The sequence below is a fragment of the Phalacrocorax aristotelis genome, chromosome 1 (genome assembly GCF_949628215.1).
Source record: "Phalacrocorax aristotelis chromosome 1, bGulAri2.1, whole genome shotgun sequence".
Classification (NCBI taxonomy): Eukaryota; Metazoa; Chordata; class Aves; order Suliformes; family Phalacrocoracidae; genus Phalacrocorax; species Phalacrocorax aristotelis.
This window is the reverse complement of record NC_134276.1, coordinates 165,226,527-165,251,676: the sequence shown is the minus strand read 5'-3', so window position 1 is coordinate 165,251,676 and position 25,150 is coordinate 165,226,527. Positions and strand designations below refer to the sequence as shown.

General features: G+C 53.5%; 2 protein-coding genes and 1 long non-coding RNA gene across 5 annotated transcripts in view; 1 reads left to right on the top strand and 2 right to left on the bottom strand.

Annotated features, from left to right (window-relative positions):
- Positions 1–25,150, top strand: part of MGP (matrix Gla protein) — a 228,501-nt gene that overhangs the window by 61,583 nt on the left and 141,768 nt on the right. The window lies entirely within an intron of this gene.
- Positions 1,950–12,824, bottom strand: LOC142055792 (uncharacterized). The gene is made up of 16 exons (XM_075089896.1): positions 12,751–12,824; positions 11,838–11,964; positions 10,427–10,529; positions 10,248–10,309; positions 8,840–8,942; positions 8,661–8,722; positions 7,251–7,353; positions 7,054–7,133; positions 6,871–6,948; positions 6,024–6,176; positions 5,042–5,211; positions 4,763–4,856; positions 3,975–4,049; positions 3,474–3,586; positions 3,053–3,188; positions 1,950–2,148 (listed from the first exon to the last, which is right to left on the bottom strand). The coding sequence occupies exons 1-16, from the start codon at positions 12,822–12,824 to the stop codon at positions 2,119–2,121; spliced, it is 1,563 nt and encodes a 520-aa protein (XP_074945997.1). The 3' UTR covers positions 1,950–2,118.
- LOC142050774 (uncharacterized) lies at positions 13,500–24,858 on the bottom strand. Of its 3 annotated transcripts, none has more exons than XR_012658133.1 (4): positions 22,997–23,059; positions 21,407–21,688; positions 19,817–20,098; positions 13,500–13,709 (listed from the first exon to the last, which is right to left on the bottom strand). It is a non-coding gene; the product is annotated as an uncharacterized LOC142050774 (long non-coding RNA). The 3 variants fall into 3 exon arrangements; XR_012658132.1 differs by lacking the exons at positions 13,500–13,709; positions 22,997–23,059 and adding exons at positions 16,522–16,889; positions 24,587–24,858; XR_012658131.1 differs by lacking the exon at positions 13,500–13,709 and adding an exon at positions 16,522–16,889.

The window sequence follows — 25,150 nt, the reverse complement described above, 5'->3', positions numbered from 1 at the left end:
CCCCTGCATGCCCCCAAAATGAGGGCAAGTGCTGTGCTCAGGTGTTGCATAGTCTTTGAATTGACTGCTCAGCAGCCAGATTTCATCTGCTTACACATCACCATGGAGCTTACAGCTGCTGATGTCGTTGGCCTTAATTGGGAGTTTACAGTACTGTTCTTTGGCAGAGCCCTCATTCTCAGTCACATGAAGAACAGGTCCAACATACTGTTTGAAGATACCTTTGGTATCTTCCAAAGGCCATTTTGGTTTTAGAGCCCAGATATCTGTTAAGAGTCACCATTGTGAAGGGTGATTGCTGGGAGAGGAGGTGGAACATTCTTTCAGTCTGTTTTTGCCACGTGTGCTTTGGTGTATTTGTGAAGAGTGGCTTGCCAAAGTTATAATGCCTAGCTAGCTATCTCCTTGGGTTTGAAGAGATGGGAAGCAGGGCCAGGTGGACCATTGTAGCTGTCAGCTTCCACTGCTGCCCAGTCAGACCTGGAGTGTGATGGTTGTTCTCCGCTTCCAGGTTTCAACCTAGGGGTTGGAAATCAAGATTCACTTCGCTAAGCCTATGGCTATTCTTGACTGGTGGCATCACACCTCAACATGACTGGGTGTCTGGGAAGGCTGCTGCCATCTTTCTGCCTGGAGATGTTGGATACAGTCTGCAGTTGTTTTGTCTGTTGCACATAGCCCAGGGAAGACTAGAGTTATAGCTAAGATGAGGTCAGAGTCGGGCAAAAGGCTTGCTAAAGCAGGCAGGAGGTCTAGCCAAATAAAAGCAGGCCTGCAGCATGAAATTTCTGGATCACTGGAGATGTTTGTGCCTTGAAAGCACAGCATCGTCCAGGCTGGAAGGGGTGTTATGTTGTCTGTCTTGTCCGTCTCCACCCTGCTCAACGCAGGGTCAGCCAGGGCAGGTCATGCAGGGCCATGTCCAGTATAGAGTCTCCAAGCATGAAGATGCTCCAGAACCTTTCTGTGGCACAAATAAGCCACAGCAGGCTGAGCTGGGGCCTCTAGCTCATGGGCCCAGGGAGCCCACCGAGGTGTAGGCAGAGGCCTCCAGGCCCTGCATGAACTCTGTCATGGTGTTCCTGTCTCCAGCTCTGTCTGAGCTATGTCTGGCTGGGGACCTTGCTGCTGCAGACCCCAGCCTGCAGGCTGCCTTGCTGGCCTGCCCTTGGCCTCCCTGTGGGTGTGCCTGCCCATCCTTGGGCTGCATCTGACCCTGCTTGCCACCACTGGGCCTGAAGCCTAAGCCTGGCCTGGCTTCCTGGCTTGCCCTCAGAGCTGCCATCTCACCAGGCAATTGTTTTTTCCTCTGGGCTCTTGGCTGCCCCAGCTGCCCATCCCAGGCCCTGCCTGCTCCCCTTGCTTGTGTAGGCCGAGGCCAGCAGGGCAGGGCCCAGCCATGGGACCCCCTTTGGCTTCCCATCCCTGAGAGAGCAGTGTGCCCACGCTGGTCCCTGATACTGGTCTCTCCCACGCTCATAAGAGAAAAAGTTTTTCCTTAGGTTGAGGTGGGGATCCCCCTGTTCCAGCTCGTGCCCACTTCTTCACACCTTCCCCCTTTGTGGGCTACACATCCATCACATCCCTGTGGGATCTGCAAAGCTTCCATGGCTACCAGAAGCTCGCCCACCACCTTCTGGCCAGACCACCAGAAGGATTGCTTTACAAAAGCAGGAAGAGCCTGGTAACTGATTATTAGCAGTAGCTCAGCACTAGTCCCTCATCTGAGCACAATCATGGTTCAAGCCTCCCCAGAGGAAAAGGGCAGAGATGTGTGTTTCTTCTTGGAGACGTTTGAAGGACTGATTTTTTTCAGAGCAAGAGCAGAGAGAGATGTGCAAACTGCCTGCATAGGAAGAGAGCCTGAGTGAGCCTTCAAAAACAAAACTCTCCTCATCAAAACCCACTAGGTTGGAAGCACTCCAATTGTGCAGCAACACTAAGACATGTACTAGATGACACGGTTTATTAAATACTGATCTGCAACAGAACACTTGGAATTAGGTGCAGGGTAGTGGCTGCACAAGGTGGAACTCAAAGGTTTCCAGGCTTCATTCATCTCCCTGTGAGCGCTCTGTTTTCTGGCACTGGCATTTCCTCTGCTCCAGCACCTTCTTATCACTGACCATGCTGCAGGTTTAGCTGTGACTGTGGAAGGGTGGGAATAGGCTGTGTGTTAGTTCTATAGCAGGCTGGGCCAAAGGCAGCCCTGGAAAGTAGATCCTGGAAGTACAGCAGCATGTAATGTGCAGATCCACATACTGAAACCCAAACACTCAAACGTGTCAACAACAAAGTTACAGCCTATGGGTTACAGACCCATGTGGAAAATTGCATTACATGGAGACATGGATCGACTTCTTGTGGTTTTTGCCTTATTTCTTGTCCAGCTCGTTCTCCCATCTCTCTTTTAGACTGCTCTATTTGACTGTGACCCACCATGCTAGTCTCGCAGTGACTTCTGAGGTAAAGCCCTGGTTCTTCCTGAGTCCCATGCAAAGCAGACATTTTTTCACAGGTCCTGGTTTTATCTTGCCCACTGCATGCATTTTTTTGACTGCATCTCCAGCTGTTGGGAAATGTCACCAGCTTGAAGGCAGCCAAACAAAATGAACTCAAAGATTGCTCTGAAGTTACTCACTTGTGTGGAAATCCGTAAGGTTAGGGGCCATAGAGACTGCATTCACCACCAGCTGACAGAGTATTAAAATGTGTGAAAATCTCAATGTATGGACCAGCTCCACTCCCTTTGCTCAGGGCCTCTGGGACTGCTTCCTGGTCAGCAAGGCTATTGACCTTGGCAGCCCTGCTGGGACTCCTGGCTCATGGTTTTTACCCATCATGATAACTATATCTGTGTTCATCAACATCATCATCGTCTACTGCTACAACAGCAGCGGGAGCCTCAAGAGAAATAAATCGATTGCAAAATACAGCCAACAGATAATTAGCATCAGGGAAAAAAAGTACAGGAAAAGAATCATACAGGTTCCAGCAGGAAAAAATAATCACCTCAAACCCACCCAACAAACCACTTTGAGTTTGAGCTCACCTTTCTTCTTAGTTTATAAACTTGCTTGGCCACCTCAGAAGAGCTCTTCCTCATCTCTGCCCGGAATCTGAGATGGGACGCTCTCCCCACATAGGCCATCAGCTTTGCCCGAGATCCCTCCAGAAGCATCTTCAACCTGCACAGCAAATTAGTAAGGAAAGCATGAAGTAAGGCAAGTCGGCCTTTTTCATGTACTCTTACATAAGTAGCACAGCTATGGCTTGCTTCATCTGTAACATGCTTGAGAGGCCAGGAATTACTAAGAACAGGCAGCCCTCCAGTACTACACATCACTTGGAGGGCCCAAAGTTTACCTGAAGTGTTGTTCAGTTACGTACATGGTTTTACATTAGAGTTCAGTAAAGCTTGACTTCGACTTCTACTCAATGTGATATTTCTTTAAAGCACTAAAAAGCCATGCCTGGTACATTCTTCCTCCAGTGCGCTGTTTCTTCCCTGCATTTCACGTAGAAGTGCTTCTGTTCGGCATTTCATCTCAGCCACCTTCTTCACTTCCTTGCTTTCACTCCCACGCTTTCAAAATAGAAAAGATATATCACACACAGAGCACAGGAACAGGATCCATATGCAGAATGTGCAGATAGTGTTCTCAACAAAGAAGATAACATGGATCTCCCAAACCCAGTCTCCTCTCGCAGCGCTCAACCGCAGATCAATCTCCTGCCCACAGCACACATCAAAGGGATCATGCTAATGAACACAAGTGCCCGTGTACTGTCCACCAAGCACATTCAAAATGCAGGAGCACCAGGGGAATAAGGAAACGTCTAGACTTCCCCTGAAGGTGCCCTGATGAAAACCGTGGGGAATTCCCCACAGCCCACGTGATCTCTAAATAAATTACCTGCCCACAAGAAATTCAAAGACTAAACACAGTGATTCCCAGAAGCTGTTCCTATACCTGCCGATGTTGGTAGTCCATTGGAGCCCGCGTTGTCTGGAAGCCAATTGTTAAGTCCTTCAGGCCATTGTGAGCCTACAGCAGCATTAAAAGAAGAAAGAAGTCACGCTAGGACTTACCTGACTGAAGGTCACACCTCACAGCCTTTCTTCTCCTGCCAGCATCACACAGTGTTTTCCTGCATCACACTGTTTTCCTGCCCCACAATGCCACCCAAGCACACAAAATACTGCCTATGGAGGTATCGTTCCCTTATTAGTTGCGGATTTTCACCTTTGGAGGCCTTCTTGTTGCATTATGGACCCACACCTTCTGGTCAAGGAATTTGTAGTCACTAAAACAGGAAGGTGACCAGAGTACAGGCAACTGAGTAATTCCTGTCACAGTCTGATGATGCCAGTCAGGCCTCCAGGATGAAGTGCGCAGCACCGCCAAAGCCCAAGGCAAGTCCGCAATCAAAGGTACCAAATCCCTCAACCGCATGACTGTCTGAAGTGCTACCTGAGGTCTCAACCTCATGAGTGGTCTAAAGCAGCAAATACTTAAGCCAGTGCATTACCGTCAAGTCCTTAACAAAGACAGCATTAAGTAGAACTCGCTGTAGTCTCATGGGACAACTCTCAAAGCCAGAAAGCTGGGGAATGGGACATTCAGAGCAGCCTATAGTCAGTAGAACGGAGGAACTGATCTCCCCTAGGCTCTCAGGAAAACCTCATCTGAAAATTTCCCCATGTGAATATGGAACTAAGCTCTGCAGCTCATGAAAGGGAAGGCTCTGACCAACTTACTGAGGCAGAGGCTTGCAGGTGTTTCTGAAGGGCTTTGATGGTCTTGGCTTGTTGCTGTGCTGTGGCTTCCAGCCTGACCTTTCCAGCTTGGAGCCTGAAAGAGAAGTACAGGCTTTATCACAGAAGTCCACAAGAGAAAAAATCCCAAAAGAAGCATGAAAGAACCTCATCTAAAACAAAAGTGTCTTGTATTATTATCTTGCTGGCATGCAAGAAGACAGTCCTGTTTTCACATAATCGCAGAAAGCAAAGCCTTGCTCCGTTGTGTTACTTCCTTACCATTGTATGCGTTCTTCCAGCTCTGGGATAGCTGCAGTTCCAGAAGACGCAGCCAGAAGCCCCTGCAGGTTCCTGGAAGTTGTTAGTTCCCTCTCCTTATTCTTGATGGCGTTCTTCAGGGACTCGGCATAACACTCAGTCCGCATATGCCGTTCTGTCAATTCCTGCAGCTGTCAAACCATAACAAGAATCCCCAGTAGTCAGCTTAGGTCTGATAAAAAGGAGTGGACTGCTTTGACTCTCACATCAACACTCAAACCCCATGTTACTTCCTCATCTTTTATATTGGCCCCTCTCCTAGGTCTACAATGGTTTCCTACAGTGTTTCCTAAATGCTGCCACAACCCTCCTCCTCCTACTCTCTCAAGGGCTCTGAACACTCCTTGTAGCACTTTTTGGCTACTCCAGCATGGATAGAAGCTCCTCCTGCTCCTCAAGTGACTTTGCAACTCCGTGACAATGATGACATGATGAGGGAATAGAAAAAAGCACCAGCGCAACACTCCAGTATGCCTACTCTTTCTCTGTCAGCACATGCTCCACTTTGCCAAACCCAAGAGATTCAGCAAATTACACGTGCTCCATGAAACTTGAGAAGCAGCTTTTTGAAAGGAATACATGCACCCCTCCCCAAGTAAGGACAAAGTGACTTCACGGTTAGTGACCTTTCTAATCATAGACACTGGGCTTATAAAACAAGGGGAGTCACTCTACACATCACTCAATCTCCTCCTGTTGCAAGATGCCTAGTGTACTAAGACCACCTTAGCGCAGACCTCCACTGCTACTTCAAGCAGTGCAACCAGGCAGGCACCAAAGGCAGCAGTGCTGTTCCCTCCTGGCCCCCTCACCACAGCTAGCCACATGCTGAACCATCCTGGGTTACACAAAACCCCCAAGAAAGGATCAGTTCCCCACTCTGGTTTGCTACAAAAAAGCCTTGGGCACCTGCCAAGAGACAAGAGACGGGCTTTCTCCATACCTTAGCTTTAGACCTGTCCAGTTCCTTCTGCAACTGCAGTTTCTGTTCCTGCAGGTGCCTGCTGTAGTGCTTCTTAGCTTCAAGTGAAGCTTCTGCCAGGGAGTTCTTTTTGAGAGCATTGGCAAGCTCCTGCTGCAGCTGCTTGACCCATCTCTAAAGAAACAGTGTTGCATGAGCATGAGAAATCAGTCAGAAGATGTCAACATACGAGATGCTCTGGGATTGTATGATTAGATCTGTCTTCAGGGTGGGCAGCAGGTTGAGGGAGGTGATTCTCCCTTTCTGCTCTGCTCTTGTGAGATGCCACCTGGGGTACTACATCCAGCTCTGGTGTCCTCAGGACCAGGAAGACATGGACCTGTTAGAGTGGACCCGGAGGAGTACCACAAAAGTGATCAGGGGGCTGGAACACCTCCCCTCCGCCCCGCCTGAAGAAAGGCTGAGAGCGCTGGGGTTGTTCAGCCTAGGGAACAGCAGGCTCTAGGGAGACCTTTTTGCAGCCTTTCAACATAGAAGGATGGAGAGACTTTTTAACAAGGCCTGCAGTGACAGGACAAGGGGCAGTAGTTTTAAACTAAAAGAGGGTAGATTTAGATGGGACATAGGAGGACATTTTCCTCAACAAGGATGGCGTGACACTGGACCAGGTTGCCAGAGAAGTTGTGGATGCCCCATTCCTTGAAGTGTGAAGATGGAAAAACGACATGAAATCCAAAATACACTTGAGGTCCAGACTCAATAATCTTATACCAGAAGCACTCCAAAATGAACTCAGTAGCGAGAACATCTCTCTGAACACTGACAGGCTCTATTTATGGATATCTGCATCAGTCAGCAATAGACTCACCTGGCTGTACACTTGATCATCTCCTTGAGTTGAAGCATCCTTCTTTAGCTGAAACTCTTCCCGATCCCCGGCAGAAACCTGAGTGAGCAAGGACACAAAGAGTGGGTAAAGGAATCCCCAGCAATACTGCAGAATTACCAGCATTTAAGCAATAGGGCTAGAGGATTGTGACTCCAGCTTTACCTCTAGAGAAGAAAGTCCCTCATTCTCAGTAAAGGAATCATCATCCAACTCTTGTTCTGCTCCGGCCGCCGGCAAGACACCTACAAAGGAGGTAAGAAGCACAACGCTGCTGTGAGTGCTTATTTCACTCTGCTTTTCCCCATCGCTTCACACCAGAGAAACTGCAAAAGTAACCGTTCAGTCCGTCAGCAAATTACCATTGCCGCGCTCCCCTGGAATGGACAACGCGCACACTCCGGGTCTGTTTGCGGCTGGAAGCTGCACGCCAGCCAATGCTTTTCCTGGGCCTTCGGAAACCGTCTGCGTAATTTAAGAGACATGCGTGAGAACTGGCACAGACTCCTTCTCAACCCGTTTCCACACACAAAGCTCCCGCGTAATCCAACACGCGTAACGTGGGTCTCAGGTGACGCAAAGAACAAAAAGGGCAAACACCGCCAGCGTGCCAGGAATCCGTGTTGAGCAGGGCTTTCAAACGGGGCCGAAGACGCCTGCCCAACATAGAGAGGACCTAGGCAGCAGCAGCATCTAAGCGCCTAGGCCATAGGCCCTACGGGCAACCAATTGATGCTGGCTGGATGCGGGGGAGAGAGCTGCATGGTGGAAAGCCAGCAATCGTCCCAGCATCAGCCTTCCAGGATTTCAGAGGACTGTAACCAGGGGGACGCTTTACTGCTTCAATCCTATACTAGACATCCAGCTCAAGGGCCAGCTGCCAAAGTCCAGGGTTTCTAGCGTGACCTCACTTTGTCCCAGTCCTCACTGACCAGCTTGCCTGCAGCACTGCCATGTCAAGGTCCCAGTTACGAGCATCTGGCGGAAGCAGCAGCGATGGGAAACAAGCCCAAAAGCAAGCGAGCCCAGTGGGGCCCCACTGCCTCCTTCAGAGAAGGGGAAGAGTGGCTGGAAAGCTGCCCGGCAGAAAAGGACCTGGGGGTGTTGGTCGAGAGGCGGCTGAACACGAGCGGGCAGTGCGCCCAGGTGGCCAAGAAGACCAAGAGCATCCGGGCTTGTCTTGGAAACAGTGTGGCCAGCAGGACTAGGGAAGTGACTGTCCCTTTGTACTCGGCAAGGTGGTGAGGCCGCAGCTCGAGCACTGTGTTGCGTTTTGGGCCCCTCACAGCAAGAAAGCCATTGAGGTGCTGGAGCGCGTCCAAAGAAGAGCAAGGAAGCTGGTGAAGGGTGTAGAGAACAAGTCCTCTGAGGAGGGACTGAGGGAAGTGGGGTTGTTTAGTCCGGAGCACGGAGGGCTGACGGGAGACCTTATCGCTCTGTACAACTGCCTGACGGGAGGTTGCAGCGAGGTGGGTGTTGCTCTCTTTTCCCAAGTAGCAAGTGACAGGACGAGAGGAAATGGCCTCAAGTTGCGCCAGGGGAGGTTTAGATTGGGTGTTAGGAAAAGGTCCTTCACCAGAAGGGTTATCAAGCCCTGGAACAGGCCGCCCAGGGAAGCGGTTGAGTCAGCGCCCCTGGAGGTATTTAGAAGATGAGCAGACGTGGCGCTTAGAGATGTGGTTTAGGGACAGTGGACTTGGCAGTGCTAGCTTTACGGTTGGACACGATGATCTGAAGGGTCTTTTCCAACCTAAATGATTCTCTGATTTTACCTCAACATCGAAAGAGTTGACATCATCTGTCTCGTCTTCCTCTCCTGTCACCGGCAAGACACCTACAAAGGAGGTAAGAAGCACAACGCTGCTGTGAGTGCTTATTTCACTCTGCTTTTCCCCATCGCTTCACGCCAGAGAAACTGCAAAAGTAACCGTTCAGTCCGTCAGCAAATTACCATTGCCGCGCTCCCCTGGAATGGACCAGGCGCACACTCTAGGTCTGTTTGCGGCTGGAAGCTGCGTGCCGGCCAATGCTTTTCCTAGGCCTTCGGAAACCGTCTGCGTAATTTAAGACACATGCGTGAGAACTGGCACAGACTCCTTCTTAACCCGTTTCCACACACAAAGCTCCCGCGTAATCCAACACGCGTAACATGGGTCTCAGGTGACGCAAAGAACAAAAAGGGCAAACACCGCCAGCGTGCCAGGAATCCATGTTGAGCAGGGCTTTCAAACGGGGCCGAAGTACGCCTGCCCAACATAGAGAGGACCTAGGCAGCAGCAGCATCTAAGCGCCTAGGCCGTAGGCCCTACGGGCAACCAATTGATGCTGGCTGGATGCGGGGGAGAGAGCTGCATGGTGGAAAGCCAGCAATCGTCCCAGCGTCAGCCTTCCAGTATTTCAGAGGACTGTAACCAGGGGGACGCTTTACTGCTTCAATCCTATACTAGACATCCAGCTCAAGGGCCAGCTGCCAAAGTCCAGGGTTTCTAGCGTGACCTCACTTTGTCCCAGTCCTCACTGACCAGCTTGCCTGCAGCACTGCCATGTCAAGGTCCCAGTTACGAGCGTCTGGCAGAAGCAGCAGTAGGAAACGAGCCCAAAAGCAAGCGAGCCCAGTAGGGCCCCACTGCCTCCTTCAGAGAAGGGGAAGAGTGGCTGGAAGGCTGCCCGGCAGAAAAGGACCTGGGGGTGTTGGTCGAGAGGCGGCTGAACATGAGCGGGCAGTGCGCCCAGGTGGCCAAGAAGACCAAGAGCATCCGGGCTTGTCTTGGAAACAGTGTGGCCAGCAGGACTAGGGAAGTGACTGTCCCTTTGTACTCGGCAAGGTGGTGAGGCCGCAGCTCGAGCACTGTGTTGCGTTTTGGGCCCCTCACAGCAAGAAAGCCATTGAGGTGCTGGAGCGCGTCCAAAGAAGAGCAAGGAAGCTGGTGAAGGGTGTAGAGAACAAGTCCTCTGAGGAGGGACTGAGGGAAGTGGGGTTGTTTAGTCCGGAGCACGGAGGGCTGACGGGAGACCTTATCGCGCTGTACAACTGCCTGACGGGAGGTTGCAGCGAGGTGGGTGTTGCTCTCTTTTCCCAAGTAGCAAGTGACAGGACGAGAGGAAATGGCCTCAAGTTGCGCCAGGGGAGGTTTAGATTGGGTGTTAGGAAAAGGTCCTTCACCAGAAGGGTTATCAAGCCCTAGAACAGGCCGCCCAGGGAAGCAGTTGAGTCAGCGCCCCTGGAGGTATTTAGAAGATGAGTAGACGTGGCGCTTAGGGATGTGGTTTAGGGACAGTGGACTTGGCAGTGCTAGCTTTACGGTTGGACACGATGATCTGAAGGGTCTTTTCCAACCTAAATGATTCTCTGATTTTACCTCAACATCAAAAGAGTTGACATCTTCTATCACCAGTTCTGCTCCTGCCACCGGCAAGACACCTACAAAGGAGGTAAGAAGCACAACGCTGCTGTGAGTGCTTATTTCACTCTGCTTTTCCCCATCGCTTCACGCCAGAGAAACTGCAAAAGTAATCGTTCAGTCCGTCAGCAAATTACCATTGCCGCGCTCCCCTGGAATGGACCAGGCGCACACTCTGGGTCTGTTTGCGGCTGGAAGCTGCACGCCGGCCGATGCTTTTCCTGGGCCTTCGGAAACCGTCTGCGTAATTTAAGAGACATGCGTGAGAACTGGCACAGACTCCTTCTCAACCCGTTTCCACACACAAAGCTCCCGCGTAATCCAACACGCGTAACGTGGGTCTCAGGTGACGCAAAGAACAAAAAGGGCAAACACCGCCAGCGTGCCAGGAATCCGTGTTGAGCAGGGCTTTCAAACGGGGCCGAAGTACGCCTGCCCAACATAGAGAGGACCTAGGCAGCAGCAGCATCTAAGCGCCTAGGCCGTAGGCCCTACGAGCAACCAATTGATGCTGGCTGGATGCGGGGGAGAGAGCTGCATGGTGGAAAGCCAGCAATCGTCCCAGCATCAGCCTTCCAGGATTTCAGAGGACTGTAACCAGGGGGACGCTTTACTGCTTCAATCCTATACTAGACATCCAGCTCAAGGGCCAGCTGCCAAAGTCCAGGGTTTCTAGCGTGACCTCACTTTGTCCCAGTCCTCACTGACCAGCTTGCCTGCAGCACTGCCATGTCAAGGTCCCAGTTACGAGCGTCTGGCGGAAGCAGCAGCGATGGGAAACAAGCCCAAAAGCAAGCGAGCCCAGTGGGGCCCCACTGCCTCCTTCAGAGAGGGGGAAGAGTGGCTGGAAAGCTGCCCGGCAGAAAAGGACCTGGGGGTGTTGGTCGAGAGGCGGCTGAACACGAGCGGGCAGTGCGCCCAGGTGGCCAAGAAGACCAAGAGCATCCGGGCTTGTCTTGGAAACAGTGTGGCCAGCAGGACTAGGGAAGTGACTGTCCCTTTGTACTCGGCAAGGTGGTGAGGCCGCAGCTCGAGCACTGTGTTGCGTTTTGGGCCCCTCGCAGCAAGAAAGCCATTGAGGTGCTGGAGCGCGTCCAAAGAAGAGCAAGGAAGCTGGTGAAGGGTGTAGCGAACAAGTCCTCTGAGGAGGGACTAAGGGAAGTGGGGTTGTTTAGTCCGGAGCACGGAGGGCTGACGGGAGACCTTATCGCTCTGTACAACTGCCTGACGGGAGGTTGCAGCGAGGTGGGTGTTGCTCTCTTTTCCCAAGTAGCAAGTGACAGGACGAGAGGAAATGGCCTCAAGTTGTGCCAGGGGAGGTTTAGATTGGGTGTTAGGAAAAGGTCCTTCACCAGAAGGGTTATCAAGCCCTGGAACAGGCCGCCCAGGGAAGCGGTTGAGTCAGCGCCCCTGGAGGTATTTAGAAGATGAGCAGACGTGGCGCTTAGGGATGTGGTTTAGGGACAGTGGACTTGGCAGTGCTAGCTTTACGGTTGGACACGATGATCTGAAGGGTCTTTTCCAACCTAAATGATTCTCTGATTTTACCTCAACATCAAAAGAGTTGACATCATCTGTCTCGTCTTCCTCTCCTGTCACCGGCAAGACACCTACAAAGGAGGTAAGAAGCACAACGCTGCTGTGAGTGCTTATTTCACTCTGCTTTTCCCCATCGCTTCACGCCAGAGAAACTGCAAAAGTAACCGTTCAGTCCGTCAGCAAATTACCATTGCCGCGCTCCCCTGGAATGGACAACGCGCACACTCCGGGTCTGTTTGCGGCTGGAAGCTGCACGCCGGCCGATGCTTTTCCTGGGCCTTCGGAAACCGTCTGCGTAATTTAAGAGACATGCGTGAGAACTGGCACAGACTCCTTCTCAACCCGTTTCCACACACAAAGCTCCCGCGTAATCCAACATGCGTAACGTGGGTCTCAGGTGACGCAAAGAACAAAAAGGGCAAACACCGCCAGCGTGCTAGGAATCCGTGTTGAGCAGGGCTTTCAAACGGGGCCGAAGTACGCCTGCCCAACATAGAGAGGACCTAGGCAGCAGCAGCATCTAAGCGCCTAGGCCGTAGGCCCTACGGGCAACCAATTGATGCTGGCTGGATGCGGGGGAGAGAGCTGCATGGTGGAAAGCCAGCAATCGTCCCAGCGTCAGCCTTCCAGGATTTCAGAGGACTGTAACCAGGGGGACGCTTTACTGCTTCAATCCTATACTAGACATCCAGCTCAAGGGCCAGCTGCCAAAGTCCAGGGTTTCTAGCGTGACCTCACTTTGTCCCAGTCCTCACTGACCAGCTTGCCTGCAGCACTGCCATGTCAAGGTCCCAGTTACGAGCGTCTGGCGGAAGCAGCAGCGATGGGAAACAAGCCCAAAAGCAAGCGAGCCCAGTGGGGCCCCACTGCCTCCTTCAGAGAAGGGGAAGAGTGGCTGGAAAGCTGCCCAGCAGAAAAGGACCTGGGGGTGTTGGTCGAGAGGCGGCTGAACATGAGCGGGCAGTGCGCCCAGGTGGCCAAGAAGACCAAGAGCATCCGGGCTTGTCTTGGAAACAGTGTGGCCAGCAGGACTAGGGAAGTGACTGTCCCTTTGTACTCGGCAAGGTGGTGAGGCCGCAGCTCGAGCACTGTGTTGCGTTTTGGGCCCCTCACAGCAAGAAAGCCATTGAGGTGCTGGAGCGCGTCCAAAGAAGAGCAAGGAAGCTGGTGAAGGGTGTAGAGAACAAGTCCTCTGAGGAGGGACTGAGGGAAGTGGGGTTGTTTAGTCCGGAGCACGGAGGGCTGACGGGAGACCTTATCGCTCTGTACAACTGCCTGACGGGAGGTTGCAGCGAGGTGGGTGTTGCTCTCTTTTCCCAAGTAGCAAGTGACAGGACGAGAGGAAATGGCCTCAAGTTGCGCCAGGGGAGGTTTAGATTGGGTGTTAGGAAAAGGTTCTTCACCAGAAGGGTTATCAAGCCCTGGAACAGGCCGCCCAGGGAAGCGGTTGAGTCAGCGCCCCTGGAGGTATTTAGAAGATGAGCAGACGTGGCGCTTAGGGATGTGGTTTAGGGACAGTGGACTTGGCAGTGCTAGCTTTACGGTTGGACACGATGATCTGAAGGGTCTTTTCCAACCTAAATGATTCTCTGATTTTACCTCAACATCAAAAGAGTTGACATCATCTGTCTCGTCTTCCTCTCCTGTCACCGGCAAGACACCTACAAAGGAGGTAAGAAGCACAACGCTGCTGTGAGTGCTTATTTCACTCTGCTTTTCCCCATCGCTTCACGCCAGAGAAACTGCAAAAGTAACCGTTCAGTCCGTCAGCAAATTACCATTGCCGCGCTCCCCTGGAATGGACAACGCGCACACTCCGGGTCTGTTTGCGGCTGGAAGCTGCACGCCGGCCGATGCTTTTCCTGGGCCTTCGGAAACCGTCTGCATAATTTAAGAGACATGCGTGAGAACTGGCACAGACTCCTTCTCAACCCGTTTCCACACACAAAGCTCCCGCGTAATCCAACACGCGTAACGTGGGTCTCAGGTGACGCAAAGAACAAAAAGGGCAAACACCGCCAGCGTGCTAGGAATCCGTGTTGAGCAGGGCTTTCAAACGGGGCCGAAGTACGCCTGCCCAACATAGAGAGGACCTAGGCAGCAGCAGCATCTAAGCGCCTAGGCCGTAGGCCCTACGGGCAACCAATTGATGCTGGCTGGATGCGGGGGAGAGAGCTGCATGGTGGAAAGCCAGCAATCGTCCCAGCATCAGCCTTCCAGGATTTCAGAGGACTGTAACCAGGGGGACGCTTTACTGCTTCAATCCTATACTAGACATCCAGCTCAAGGGCCAGCTGCCAAAGTCCAGGGTTTCTAGCGTGACCTCACTTTGTCCCAGTCCTCACTGACCAGCTTGCCTGCAGCACTGCCATGTCAAGGTCCCAGTTACGAGAGTCTGGCGGAAGCAGCAGCGATGGGAAACAAGCCCAAAAGCAAGCGAGCCCAGTGGGGCCCCACTGCCTCCTTCAGAGAAGGGGAAGAGTGGCTGGAAAGCTGCCCAGCAGAAAAGGACCTGGGGGTGTTGGTCGAGAGGCGGCTGAACATGAGCGGGCAGTGCGCCCAGGTGGCCAAGAAGACCAAGAGCATCCGGGCTTGTCTTGGAAACAGTGTGGCCAGCAGGACTAGGGAAGTGACTGTCCCTTTGTACTCGGCAAGGTGGTGAGGCCGCAGCTCGAGCACTGTGTTGCGTTTTGGGCCCCTCACAGCAAGAAAGCCATTGAGGTGCTGGAGCGCGTCCAAAGAAGAGCAAGGAAGCTGGTGAAGGGTGTAGAGAACAAGTCCTCTGAGGAGGGACTGAGGGAAGTGGGGTTGTTTAGTCCGGAGCACGGAGGGCTGACGGGAGACCTTATCGCTCTGTACAACTGCCTGACGGGAGGTTGCAGCGAGGTGGGTGTTGCTCTCTTTTCCCAAGTAGCAAGTGACAGGACGAGAGGAAATGGCCTCAAGTTGCGCCAGGGGAGGTTTAGATTGGGTGTTAGGAAAAGGTCCTTCACCAGAAGGGTTATCAAGCCCTGGAACAGGCCGCCCAGGGAAGCAGTTGAGTCAGCGCCCCTGGAGGTATTTAGAAGATGAGTAGACGTGGCGCTTAGGGATGTGGTTTAGGGACAGTGGACTTGGCAGTGCTAGCTTTACGGTTGGACACGATGATCTGAAGGGTCTTTTCCAACCTAAATGATTCTCTGATTTTACCTCAACATCAAAAGAGTTGACATCATCTGTCTCGTCTTCCTCTCCTGTCACCGGCAAGACACCTACAAAGGAGGTAAGAAGCACAACGCTGCTGTGAGTGCTTATTTCACTCTGCTTTTCCCCATCGCTTCACGCCAGAGAAACTGCAAAAGTAACCGTTCAGTCCGTCAGCAAATTACCATTGCCGCGCTCCCCTGGAATGGACAACGCGCACACTCCGGGTCTGTTTGCGGCTGGAAGCTGCACGCCGGCGGATGCTTTTCCTGGGCCTTCGGAAACCGTCTGCGTAATTTAAGAGACATGCATGAGAACTGGCACAGACTCCTTCTCAACCCGTTTCCACACACAAAGCTCCCGCGTAATCCAACACGCGTAACGTGGGTCTCAGGTGACGCAAAGAACAAAAAGGGCAAACACCGCCAGCGTGCTAGGAATCCGTGTTGAGCAGGGCTTTCAAACGGGGCCGAAGTACGCCTGCCCAACATAGAGAGGACCTAGGCAGCAGCAGCATCTAAGCGCCTAGGCCGTAGGCCCTACGGGCAACCAATTGATGCTGGCTGGATGCGGGGGAGAGAGCTGCATGGTGGAAAGCCAGCAATCGTCCCAGCATCAGCCTTCCAGGATTTCAGAGGACTGTAACCAGGGGGACGCTTTACTGCTTCAATCCTATACTAGACATCCAGCTCAAGGGCCAGCTGCCAAAGTCCAGGGTTTCTAGCGTGACCTCACTTTGTCCCAGTCCTCACTGACCAGCTTGCCTGCAGCACTGCCATGTCAAGGTCCCAGTTACGAGCGTCTGGCGGAAGCAGCAGCGATGGGAAACAAGCCCAAAAGCAAGCGAGCCCAGTGGGGCCCCACTGCCTCCTTCAGAGAAGGGGAAGAGTGGCTGGAAAGCTGCCCAGCAGAAAAGGACCTGGGGGTGTTGGTCGAGAGGCGGCTGAACATGAGCGGGCAGTGCGCCCAGGTGGCCAAGAAGACCAAGAGCATCCGGGCTTGTCTTGGAAACAGTGTGGCCAGCAGGACTAGGGAAGTGACTGTCCCTTTGTACTCGGCAAGGTGGTGAGGCCGCAGCTCGAGCACTGTGTTGCGTTTTGGGCCCCTCACAGCAAGAAAGCCATTGAGGTGCTGGAGCGCGTCCAAAGAAGAGCAAGGAAGCTGGTGAAGGGTGTAGAGAACAAGTCCTCTGAGGAGGGACTGAGGGAAGTGGGGTTGTTTAGTCCGGAGCACGGAGGGCTGACGGGAGACCTTATCGCTCTGTACAACTGCCTGACGGGAGGTTGCAGCGAGGTGGGTGTTGCTCTCTTTTCCCAAGTAGCAAGTGACAGGACGAGAGGAAATGGCCTCAAGTTGCGCCAGGGGAGGTTTAGATTGGGTGTTAGGAAAAGGTCCTTCACCAGAAGGGTTATCAAGCCCTGGAACAGGCCGCCCAGGGAAGCAGTTGAGTCAGCGCCCCTGGAGGTATTTAGAAGATGAGTAGACGTGGCGCTTAGGGATGTGGTTTAGGGACAGTGGACTTGGCAGTGCTAGCTTTACGGTTGGACACGATGATCTGAAGGGTCTTTTCCAACCTAAATGATTCTCTGATTTTACCTCAACATCAAAAGAGTTGACATCATCTGTCTCGTCTTCCTCTCCTGTCACCGGCAAGACACCTACAAAGGAGGTAAGAAGCACAACGCTGCTGTGAGTGCTTATTTCACTCTGCTTTTCCCCATCGCTTCACGCCAGAGAAACTGCAAAAGTAACCGTTCAGTCCGTCAGCAAATTACCATTGCCGCGCTCCCCTGGAATGGACAACGCGCACACTCCGGGTCTGTTTGCGGCTGGAAGCTGCACGCCGGCGGATGCTTTTCCTGGGCCTTCGGAAACCGTCTGCGTAATTTAAGAGACATGCGTGAGAACTGGCACAGACTCCTTCTCAACCCGTTTCCACACACAAAGCTCCCGCGTAATCCAACACGCGTAACGTGGGTCTCAGGTGACGCAAAGAACAAAAAGGGCAAACACCGCCAGCGTGCTAGGAATCCGTGTTGAGCAGGGCTTTCAAATGGGGCCGAAGTACGCCTGCCCAACATAGAGAGGACCTAGGCAGCAGCAGCATCTAAGCGCCTAGGCCGTAGGCCCTACGGGCAACCAATTGATGCTGGCTGGATGCGGGGGAGAGAGCTGCATGGTGGAAAGCCAGCAATCGTCCCAGCATCAGCCTTCCAGTATTTCAGAGGACTGTAACCAGGGGGACGCTTTACTGCTTCAATCCTATACTAGACATCCAGCTCAAGGGCCAGCTGCCAAAGTCCAGGGTTTCTAGCGTGACCTCACTTTGTCCCAGGTTTCTAGCGTGACCTCACTTTGTCCCAGTCCTCACTGACCAGCTTGCCTGCAGCACTGCCATGTCAAGGTCCCAGTTACGAGCGTCTGGCGGAAGCAGCAGCGATGGGAAACAAGCCCAAAAGCAAGCGAGCCCAGTGGGGCCCCACTGCCTCCTTCAGAGAAGGGGAAGAGTGGCTGGAAAGCTGCCCAGCAGAAAAGGACCTGGGGGTGTTGGTCGAGAGGCGGCTGAACATGAGCGGGCAGTGCGCCCAGGTGGCCAAGAAGACCAAGAGCATCCGGGCTTGTCTTGGAAACAGTGTGGCCAGCAGGACTAGGGAAGTGACTGTCCCTTTGTACTCGGCAAGGTGGTGAGGCCGCAGCTCGAGCACTGTGTTGCGTTTTGGGCCCCTCACAGCAAGAAAGCCATTGAGGTGCTGGAGCGCGTCCAAAGAAGAGCAAGGAAGCTGGTGAAGGGTGTAGAGAACAAGTCCTCTGAGGAGGGACTGAGGGAAGTGGGGTTGTTTAGTCCGGAGCACGGAGGGCTGACGGGAGACCTTATCGCTCTGTACAACTGCCTGACGGGAGGTTGCAGCGAGGTGGGTGTTGCTCTCTTTTCCCAAGTAGCAAGTGACAGGACGAGAGGAAATGGCCTCAAGTTGCGCCAGGGGAGGTTTAGATTGGGTGTTAGGAAAAGGTCCTTCACCAGAAGGGTTATCAAGCCCTGGAACAGGCCGCCCAGGGAAGCGGTTGAGTCAGCGCCCCTGGAGGTATTTAGAAGATGAGCAGACGTGGCACTTAGGGATGTGGTTTAGGGACAGTGGACTTGGCAGTGCTAGCTTTACGGTTGGACACGATGATCTGAAGGGTCTTTTCCAACCTAAATGATTCTCTGATTTTACCTCAACATCGAAAGAGTTGACATCATCTGTCTCGTCTTCCTCTCCTGTCACCGGCAAGACACCTACAAAGGAGGTAAGAAGCACAACGCTGCTGTGAGTGCTTATTTCACTCTGCTTTTCCCCATCGCTTCACGCCAGAGAAACTGCAAAAGTAACCGTTCAGTCCGTCAGCAAATTACCATTGCCGCGCTCCCCTGGAATGGACAACGCGCACACTCCGGGTCTGTTTGCGGCTGGAAGCTGCACGCCGGCGGATGCTTTTCCTGGGCCTTCGGAAACTGTCTGCGTAATTTAAGAGACATGCATGAGAACTGGCACAGACTCCTTCTCAACCCGTTTCCACACACAAAGCTCCCGCGTAATCCAACACGCGTAACGTGGGTCTCAGGTGACGCAAAGAACAAGAAGGGCAAACACCGCCAGCGTGCTAGGAATCCGTGTTGAGCAGGGCTTTCAAACGGGGCCGAAGTACGCCTGCCCAACATAGAGAGGACCTAGGCAGCAGCAGCATCTAAGCGCCTAGGCCATAGGCCCTACGGGCAACCAATTGATGCTGGCTGGATGCGGGGGAGAGAGCTGCATGGTGGAAAGCCAGCAATCGTCCCAGCATCAGCCTTCCAGTATTTCAGAGGACTGTAACCAGGGGGACGCTTTACTGCTTCAATCCTATACTAGACATCCAGCTCAAGGGCCAGCTGCCAAAGTCCAGGGTTTCTAGCGTGACCTCACTTTGTCCCAGTCCTCACTGACCAGCTTGCCTGCAGCACTGCCATGTCAAGGTCCCAGTTACGAGCGTCTGGCGGAAGCAGCAGCGATGGGAAACAAGCCCAAAAGCAAGCGAGCCCAGTGGGGCCCCACTGCCTCCTTCAGAGAAGGGGAAGAGTGGCTGGAAAGCTGCCCAGCAGAAAAGGACCTGGGGGTGTTGGTCGAGAGGCGGCTGAACATGAGCGGGCAGTGCGCCCAGGTGGCCAAGAAGACCAAGAGCATCCGGGCTTGTCTTGGAAACAGTGTGGCCAGCAGGACTAGGGAAGTGACTGTCCCTTTGTACTCGGCAAGGTGGTGAGGCCGCAGCTCGAGCACTGTGTTGCGTTTTGGGCCCCTCACAGCAAGAAAGCCATTGAGGTGCTGGAGCGCGTCCAAAGAAGAGCAAGGAAGCTGGTGAAGGGTGTAGAGAACAAGTCCTCTGAGGAGGGACTGAGGGAAGTGGGGTTGTTTAGTCCGGAGCACGGAGGGCTGACGGGAGACCTTATCGCTCTGTACAACTGCCTGACGGGAGGTTGCAGCGAGGTGGGTGTTGCTCTCTTTTCCCAAGTAGCAAGTGACAGGACGAGAGGAAATGGCCTCAAGTTGCGCCAGGGGAGGTTTAGATTGGGTGTTAGGAAAAGGTCCTTCACCAGAAGGGTTATCAAGCCCTGGAACAGGCCGCCCAGGGAAGCAGTTGAGTCAGCGCCCCTGGAGGTATTTAGAAGATGAGTAGACGTGGCGCTTAGGGATGTGGTTTAGGGACAGTGGACTTGGCAGTGCTAGCTTTACGGTTGGACACGATGATCTGAAGGGTCTTTTCCAACCTAAATGATTCTCTGATTTTACCTCAACATCAAAAGAGTTGACATCTTCTATCACCAGTTCTGCTCCTGTCACCGGCAAGACACCTACAAAGGAGGTAAGAAGCACAACGCTGCTGTGAGTGCTTATTTCACTCTGCTTTTCCCCATCGCTTCACGCCAGAGAAACTGCAAAAGTAACCGTTCAGTCCGTCAGCAAATTACCATTGCCGCGCTCCCCTGGAATGGACAACGCGCACACTCCGGGTCTGTTTGCGGCTGGAAGCTGCACGCCGGCCGATGCTTTTCCTGGGCCTTCGGAAACCGTCTGCATAATTTAAGAGACATGCATGAGAACTGGCACAGACTCCTTCTCAACCCGTTTCCACACACAAAGCTCCCGCGTAATCCAACACGCGTAACGTGGGTCTCAGGTGACGCAAAGAACAAAAAGGGCAAACACCGCCAGCGTGCTAGGAATCCGTGTTGAGCAGGGCTTTCAAACGGGGCCGAAGTACGCCTGCCCAACATAGAGAGGACCTAGGCAGCAGCAGCATCTAAGCGCCTAGGCCGTAGGCCCTACGGGCAACCAATTGATGCTGGCTGGATGCGGGGGAGAGAGCTGCATGGTGGAAAGCCAGCAATCGTCCCAGCATCAGCCTTCCAGTATTTCAGAGGACTGTAACCAGGGGGACGCTTTACTGCTTCAATCCTATACTAGACATCCAGCTCAAGGGCCAGCTGCCAAAGTCCAGGGTTTCTAGCGTGACCTCACTTTGTCCCAGTCCTCACTGACCAGCTTGCCTGCAGCACTGCCATGTCAAGGTCCCAGTTACGAGCGTCTGGCGGAAGCAGCAGCGATGGGAAACAAGCCCAAAAGCAAGCGAGCCCAGTGGGGCCCCACTGCCTCCTTCAGAGAAGGGGAAGAGTGGCTGGAAAGCTGCCCGGCAGAAAAGGACCTGGGGGTGTTGGTCGAGAGGCGGCTGAACATGAGCGGGCAGTGCGCCCAGGTGGCCAAGAAGACCAGGAGCATCCGGGCTTGTCTTGGAAACAGTGTGGCCAGCAGGACTAGGGAAGTGACTGTCCCTTTGTACTCGGCAAGGTGGTGAGGCCGCAGCTCGAGCACTGTGTTGCGTTTTGGGCCCCTCACAGCAAGAAAGCCATTGAGGTGCTGGAGCGCGTCCAAAGAAGAGCAAGGAAGCTGGTGAAGGGTGTAGAGAACAAGTCCTCTGAGGAGGGACTGAGGGAAGTGGGGTTGTTTAGTCCGGAGCACGGAGGGCTGACGGGAGACCTTATCGCTCTGTACAACTGCCTGACGGGAGGTTGCAGCGAGGTGGGTGTTGCTCTCTTTTCCCAAGTAGCAAGTGACAGGACGAGAGGAAATGGCCTCAAGTTGCGCCAGGGGAGGTTTAGATTGGGTGTTAGGAAAAGGTCCTTCACCAGAAGGGTTATCAAGCCCTGGAACAGGCCGCCCAGGGAAGCGGTTGAGTCAGCGCCCCTGGAGGTATTTAGAAGATGAGCAGACGTGGCGCTTAGGGATGTGGTTTAGGGACAGTGGACTTGGCAGTGCTAGCTTTACGGTTGGATACGATGATCTGAAGGGTCTTTTCCAACCTAAATGATTCTCTGATTTTACCTCAACATCAAAAGAGTTGACATCATCTGTCTCGTCTTCCTCTCCTGTCACCGGCAAGACACCTACAAAGGAGGTAAGAAGCACAACGCTGCTGTGAGTGCTTATTTCACTCTGCTTTTCCCCATCGCTTCACGCCAGAGAAACTGCAAAAGTAACCGTTCAGTCCGTCAGCAAATTACCATTGCCGCGCTCCCCTGGAATGGACAACGCGCACACTCTGGGTCTGTTTGCGGCTGGAAGCTGCACGCCGGCCGATGCTTTTCCTGGGCCTTCGGAAACCGTCTGCGTAATTTAAGAGACATGCATGAGAACTGGCACAGACTCCTTCTCAACCCGTTTCCACACACAAAGCTCCCGCGTAATCCAACATGCGTAACGTGGGTCTCAGGTGACGCAAAGAACAAAAAGGGCAAACACCGCCAGCGTGCTAGGAATCCGTGTTGAGCAGGGCTTTCAAACGGGGCCGAAGTACGCCTGCCCAACATAGAGAGGACCTAGGCAGCAGCAGCATCTAAGCGCCTAGGCCGTAGGCCCTACGGGCAACCAATTGATGCTGGCTGGATGCGGGGGAGAGAGCTGCATGGTGGAAAGCCAGCAATCGTCCCAGCATCAGCCTTCCAGTATTTCAGAGGACTGTAACCAGGGGGACGCTTTACTGCTTCAATCCTATACTAGACATCCAGCTCAAGGGCCAGCTGCCAAAGTCCAGGGTTTCTAGCGTGACCTCACTTTGTCCCAGTCCTCACTGACCAGCTTGCCTGCAGCACTGCCATGTCAAGGTCCCAGTTACGAGCGTCTGGCGGAAGCAGCAGCGATGGGAAACAAGCCCAAAAGCAAGCGAGCCCAGTGGGGCCCCACTGCCTCCTTCAGAGAAGGGGAAGAGTGGCTGGAAAGCTGCCCGGCAGAAAAGGACCTGGGGGTGTTGGTCGAGAGGCGGCTGAACACGAGCGGGCAGTGCGCCCAGGTGGCCAAGAAGACCAAGAGCATCCGGGCTTGTCTTGGAAACAGTGTGGCCAGCAGGACTAGGGAAGTGACTGTCCCTTTGTACTCGGCAAGGTGGTGAGGCCGCAGCTCGAGCACTGTGTTGCGTTTTGGGCCCCTCACAGCAAGAAAGCCATTGAGGTGCTGGAGCGCGTCCAAAGAAGAGCAAGGAAGCTGGTGAAGGGTGTAGAGAACAAGTCCTCTGAGGAGGGACTGAGGGAAGTGGGGTTGTTTAGTCCGGAGCACGGAGGGCTGACGGGAGACCTTATCGCTCTGTACAACTGCCTGACGGGAGGTTGCAGCGAGGTGGGTGTTGCTCTCTTTTCCCAAGTAGCAAGTGACAGGACGAGAGGAAATGGCCTCAAGTTGTGCCAGGGGAGGTTTAGATTGGGTGTTAGGAAAAGGTCCTTCACCAGAAGGGTTATCAAGCCCTGGAACAGGCCGCCCAGGGAGGCGGTTGAGTCAGCGCCCCTGGAGGTATTTAGAAGATGAGCAGACGTGGCGCTTAGGGATGTGGTTTAGGGACAGTGGACTTGGCAGTGCTAGCTTCACGGTTGGACACGATGATCTGAAGGGTCTTTTCCAACCTAAATGATTCTCTGATTTTACCTCAACATCAAAAGAGTTGACATCATCTGTCTCGTCTTCCTCTCCTGTCACCGGCAAGACACCTACAAAGGAGGTAAGAAGCACAACGCTGCTGTGAGTGCTTATTTCACTCTGCTTTTCCCCATCGCTTCACGCCAGAGAAACTGCAAAAGTAACCGTTCAGTCCATCAGCAAATTACCATTGCCGCGCTCCCCTGGAATGGACAACGCGCACACTCCGGGTCTGTTTGCGGCTGGAAGCTGCACGCCGGCCGATGCTTTTCCTGGGCCTTCGGAAACCTTCTGCGTAATTTAAGAGACATGCGTGAGAACTGGCACAGACTCCTTCTCAACCCGTTTCCACACACAAAGCTCCCGCGTAATCCAACACGCGTAACGTGGGTCTCAGGTGACGCAAAGAACAAAAAGGGCAAACACCGCCAGCGTGCTAGGAATCCGTGTTGAGCAGGGCTTTCAAACGGGGCCGAAGTACGCCTGCCCAACATAGAGAGGACCTAGGCAGCAGCAGCATCTAAGCGCCTAGGCCGTAGGCCCTACGGGCAACCAATTGATGCTGGCTGGATGCGGGGGAGAGAGCTGCATGGTGGAAAGCCAGCAATCATCCCAGCATCAGCCTTCCAGGATTTCAGAGGACTGTAACCAGGGGGACGCTTTACTGCTTCAATCCTATACTAGACATCCAGCTCAAGGGCCAGCTGCCAAAGTCCAGGGTTTCTAGCGTGACCTCACTTTGTCCCAGTCCTCACTGACCAGCTTGCCTGCAGCACTGCCATGTCAAGGTCCCAGTTACGAGCGTCTGGCGGAAGCAGCAGCGATGGGAAACAAGCCCAAAAGCAAGCTAGCCCAGTGGGGCCCCACTGCCTCCTTCAGAGAAGGGGAAGAGTGGCTGGAAAGCTGCCCGGCAGAAAAGGACCTGGGGGTGTTGGTCGAGAGGCGGCTGAACATGAGCGGGCAGTGCGCCCAGGTGGCCAAGAAGACCAAGAACATCCGGGCTTGTCTTGGAAACAGTGTGGCCAGCAGGACTAGGGAAGTGACTGTCCCTTTGTACTCGGCAAGGTGGTGAGGCCGCAGCTCGAGCACTGTGTTGCGTTTTGGGCCCCTCACAGCAAGAAAGCCATTGAGGTGCTGGAGCGTGTCCAAAGAAGAGCAAGGAAGCTGGTGAAGGGTGTAGAGAACAAGTCCTCTGAGGAGGGACTGAGGGAAGTGGGGTTGTTTAGTCCGGAGCACGGAGGGCTGACGGGAGACCTTATCGCTCTGTACAACTGCCTGACGGGAGGTTGCAGCGAGGTGGGTGTTGCTCTCTTTTCCCAAGTAGCAAGTGACAGGACGAGAGGAAATGGCCTCAAGTTGCGCCAGGGGAGGTTTAGATTGGGTGTTAGGAAAAGGTTCTTCACCAGAAGGGTTATCAAGCCCTGGAACAGGCCGCCCAGGGAGGCGGTTGAGTCAGCGCCCCTGGAGGTATTTAGAAGATGAGCAGACGTGGCGCTTAGGGATGTGGTTTAGGGACAGTGGACTTGGCAGTGCTAGCTTTACGGTTGGACACGATGATCTGAAGGGTCTTTTCCAACCTAAATGATTCTCTGATTTTACCTCAACATCAAAAGAGTTGACATCTTCTATCACCAGTTCTGCTCCTGTCACCGGCAAGACACCTACAAAGGAGGTAAGAAGCACAACGCTGCTGTGAGTGCTTATTTCACTCTGCTTTTCCCCATCGCTTCACGCCAGAGAAACTGCAAAAGTAACCGTTCAGTCCGTCAGCAAATTACCATTGCCGCGCTCCCCTGGAATGGACAACGCGCACACTCCGGGTCTGTTTGCGGCTGGAAGCTGCACGCCGGCCGATGCTTTTCCTGGGCCTTCGGAAACCTTCTGCGTAATTTAAGAGACATGCGTGAGAACTGGCACAGACTCCTTCTCAACCCGTTTCCACACACAAAGCTCCCGCGTAATCCAACACGCGTAACGTGGGTCTCAGGTGACGCAAAGAACAAAAAGGGCAAACACCGCCAGCATGCTAGGAATCCGTGTTGAGCAGGGCTTTCAAACGGGGCCGAAGACGCCTGCCCAACATAGAGAGGACCTAGGCAGCAGCAGCATCTAAGCGCCTAGGCTGTAGGCCCTACGGGCAACCAATTGATGCTGGCTGGATGC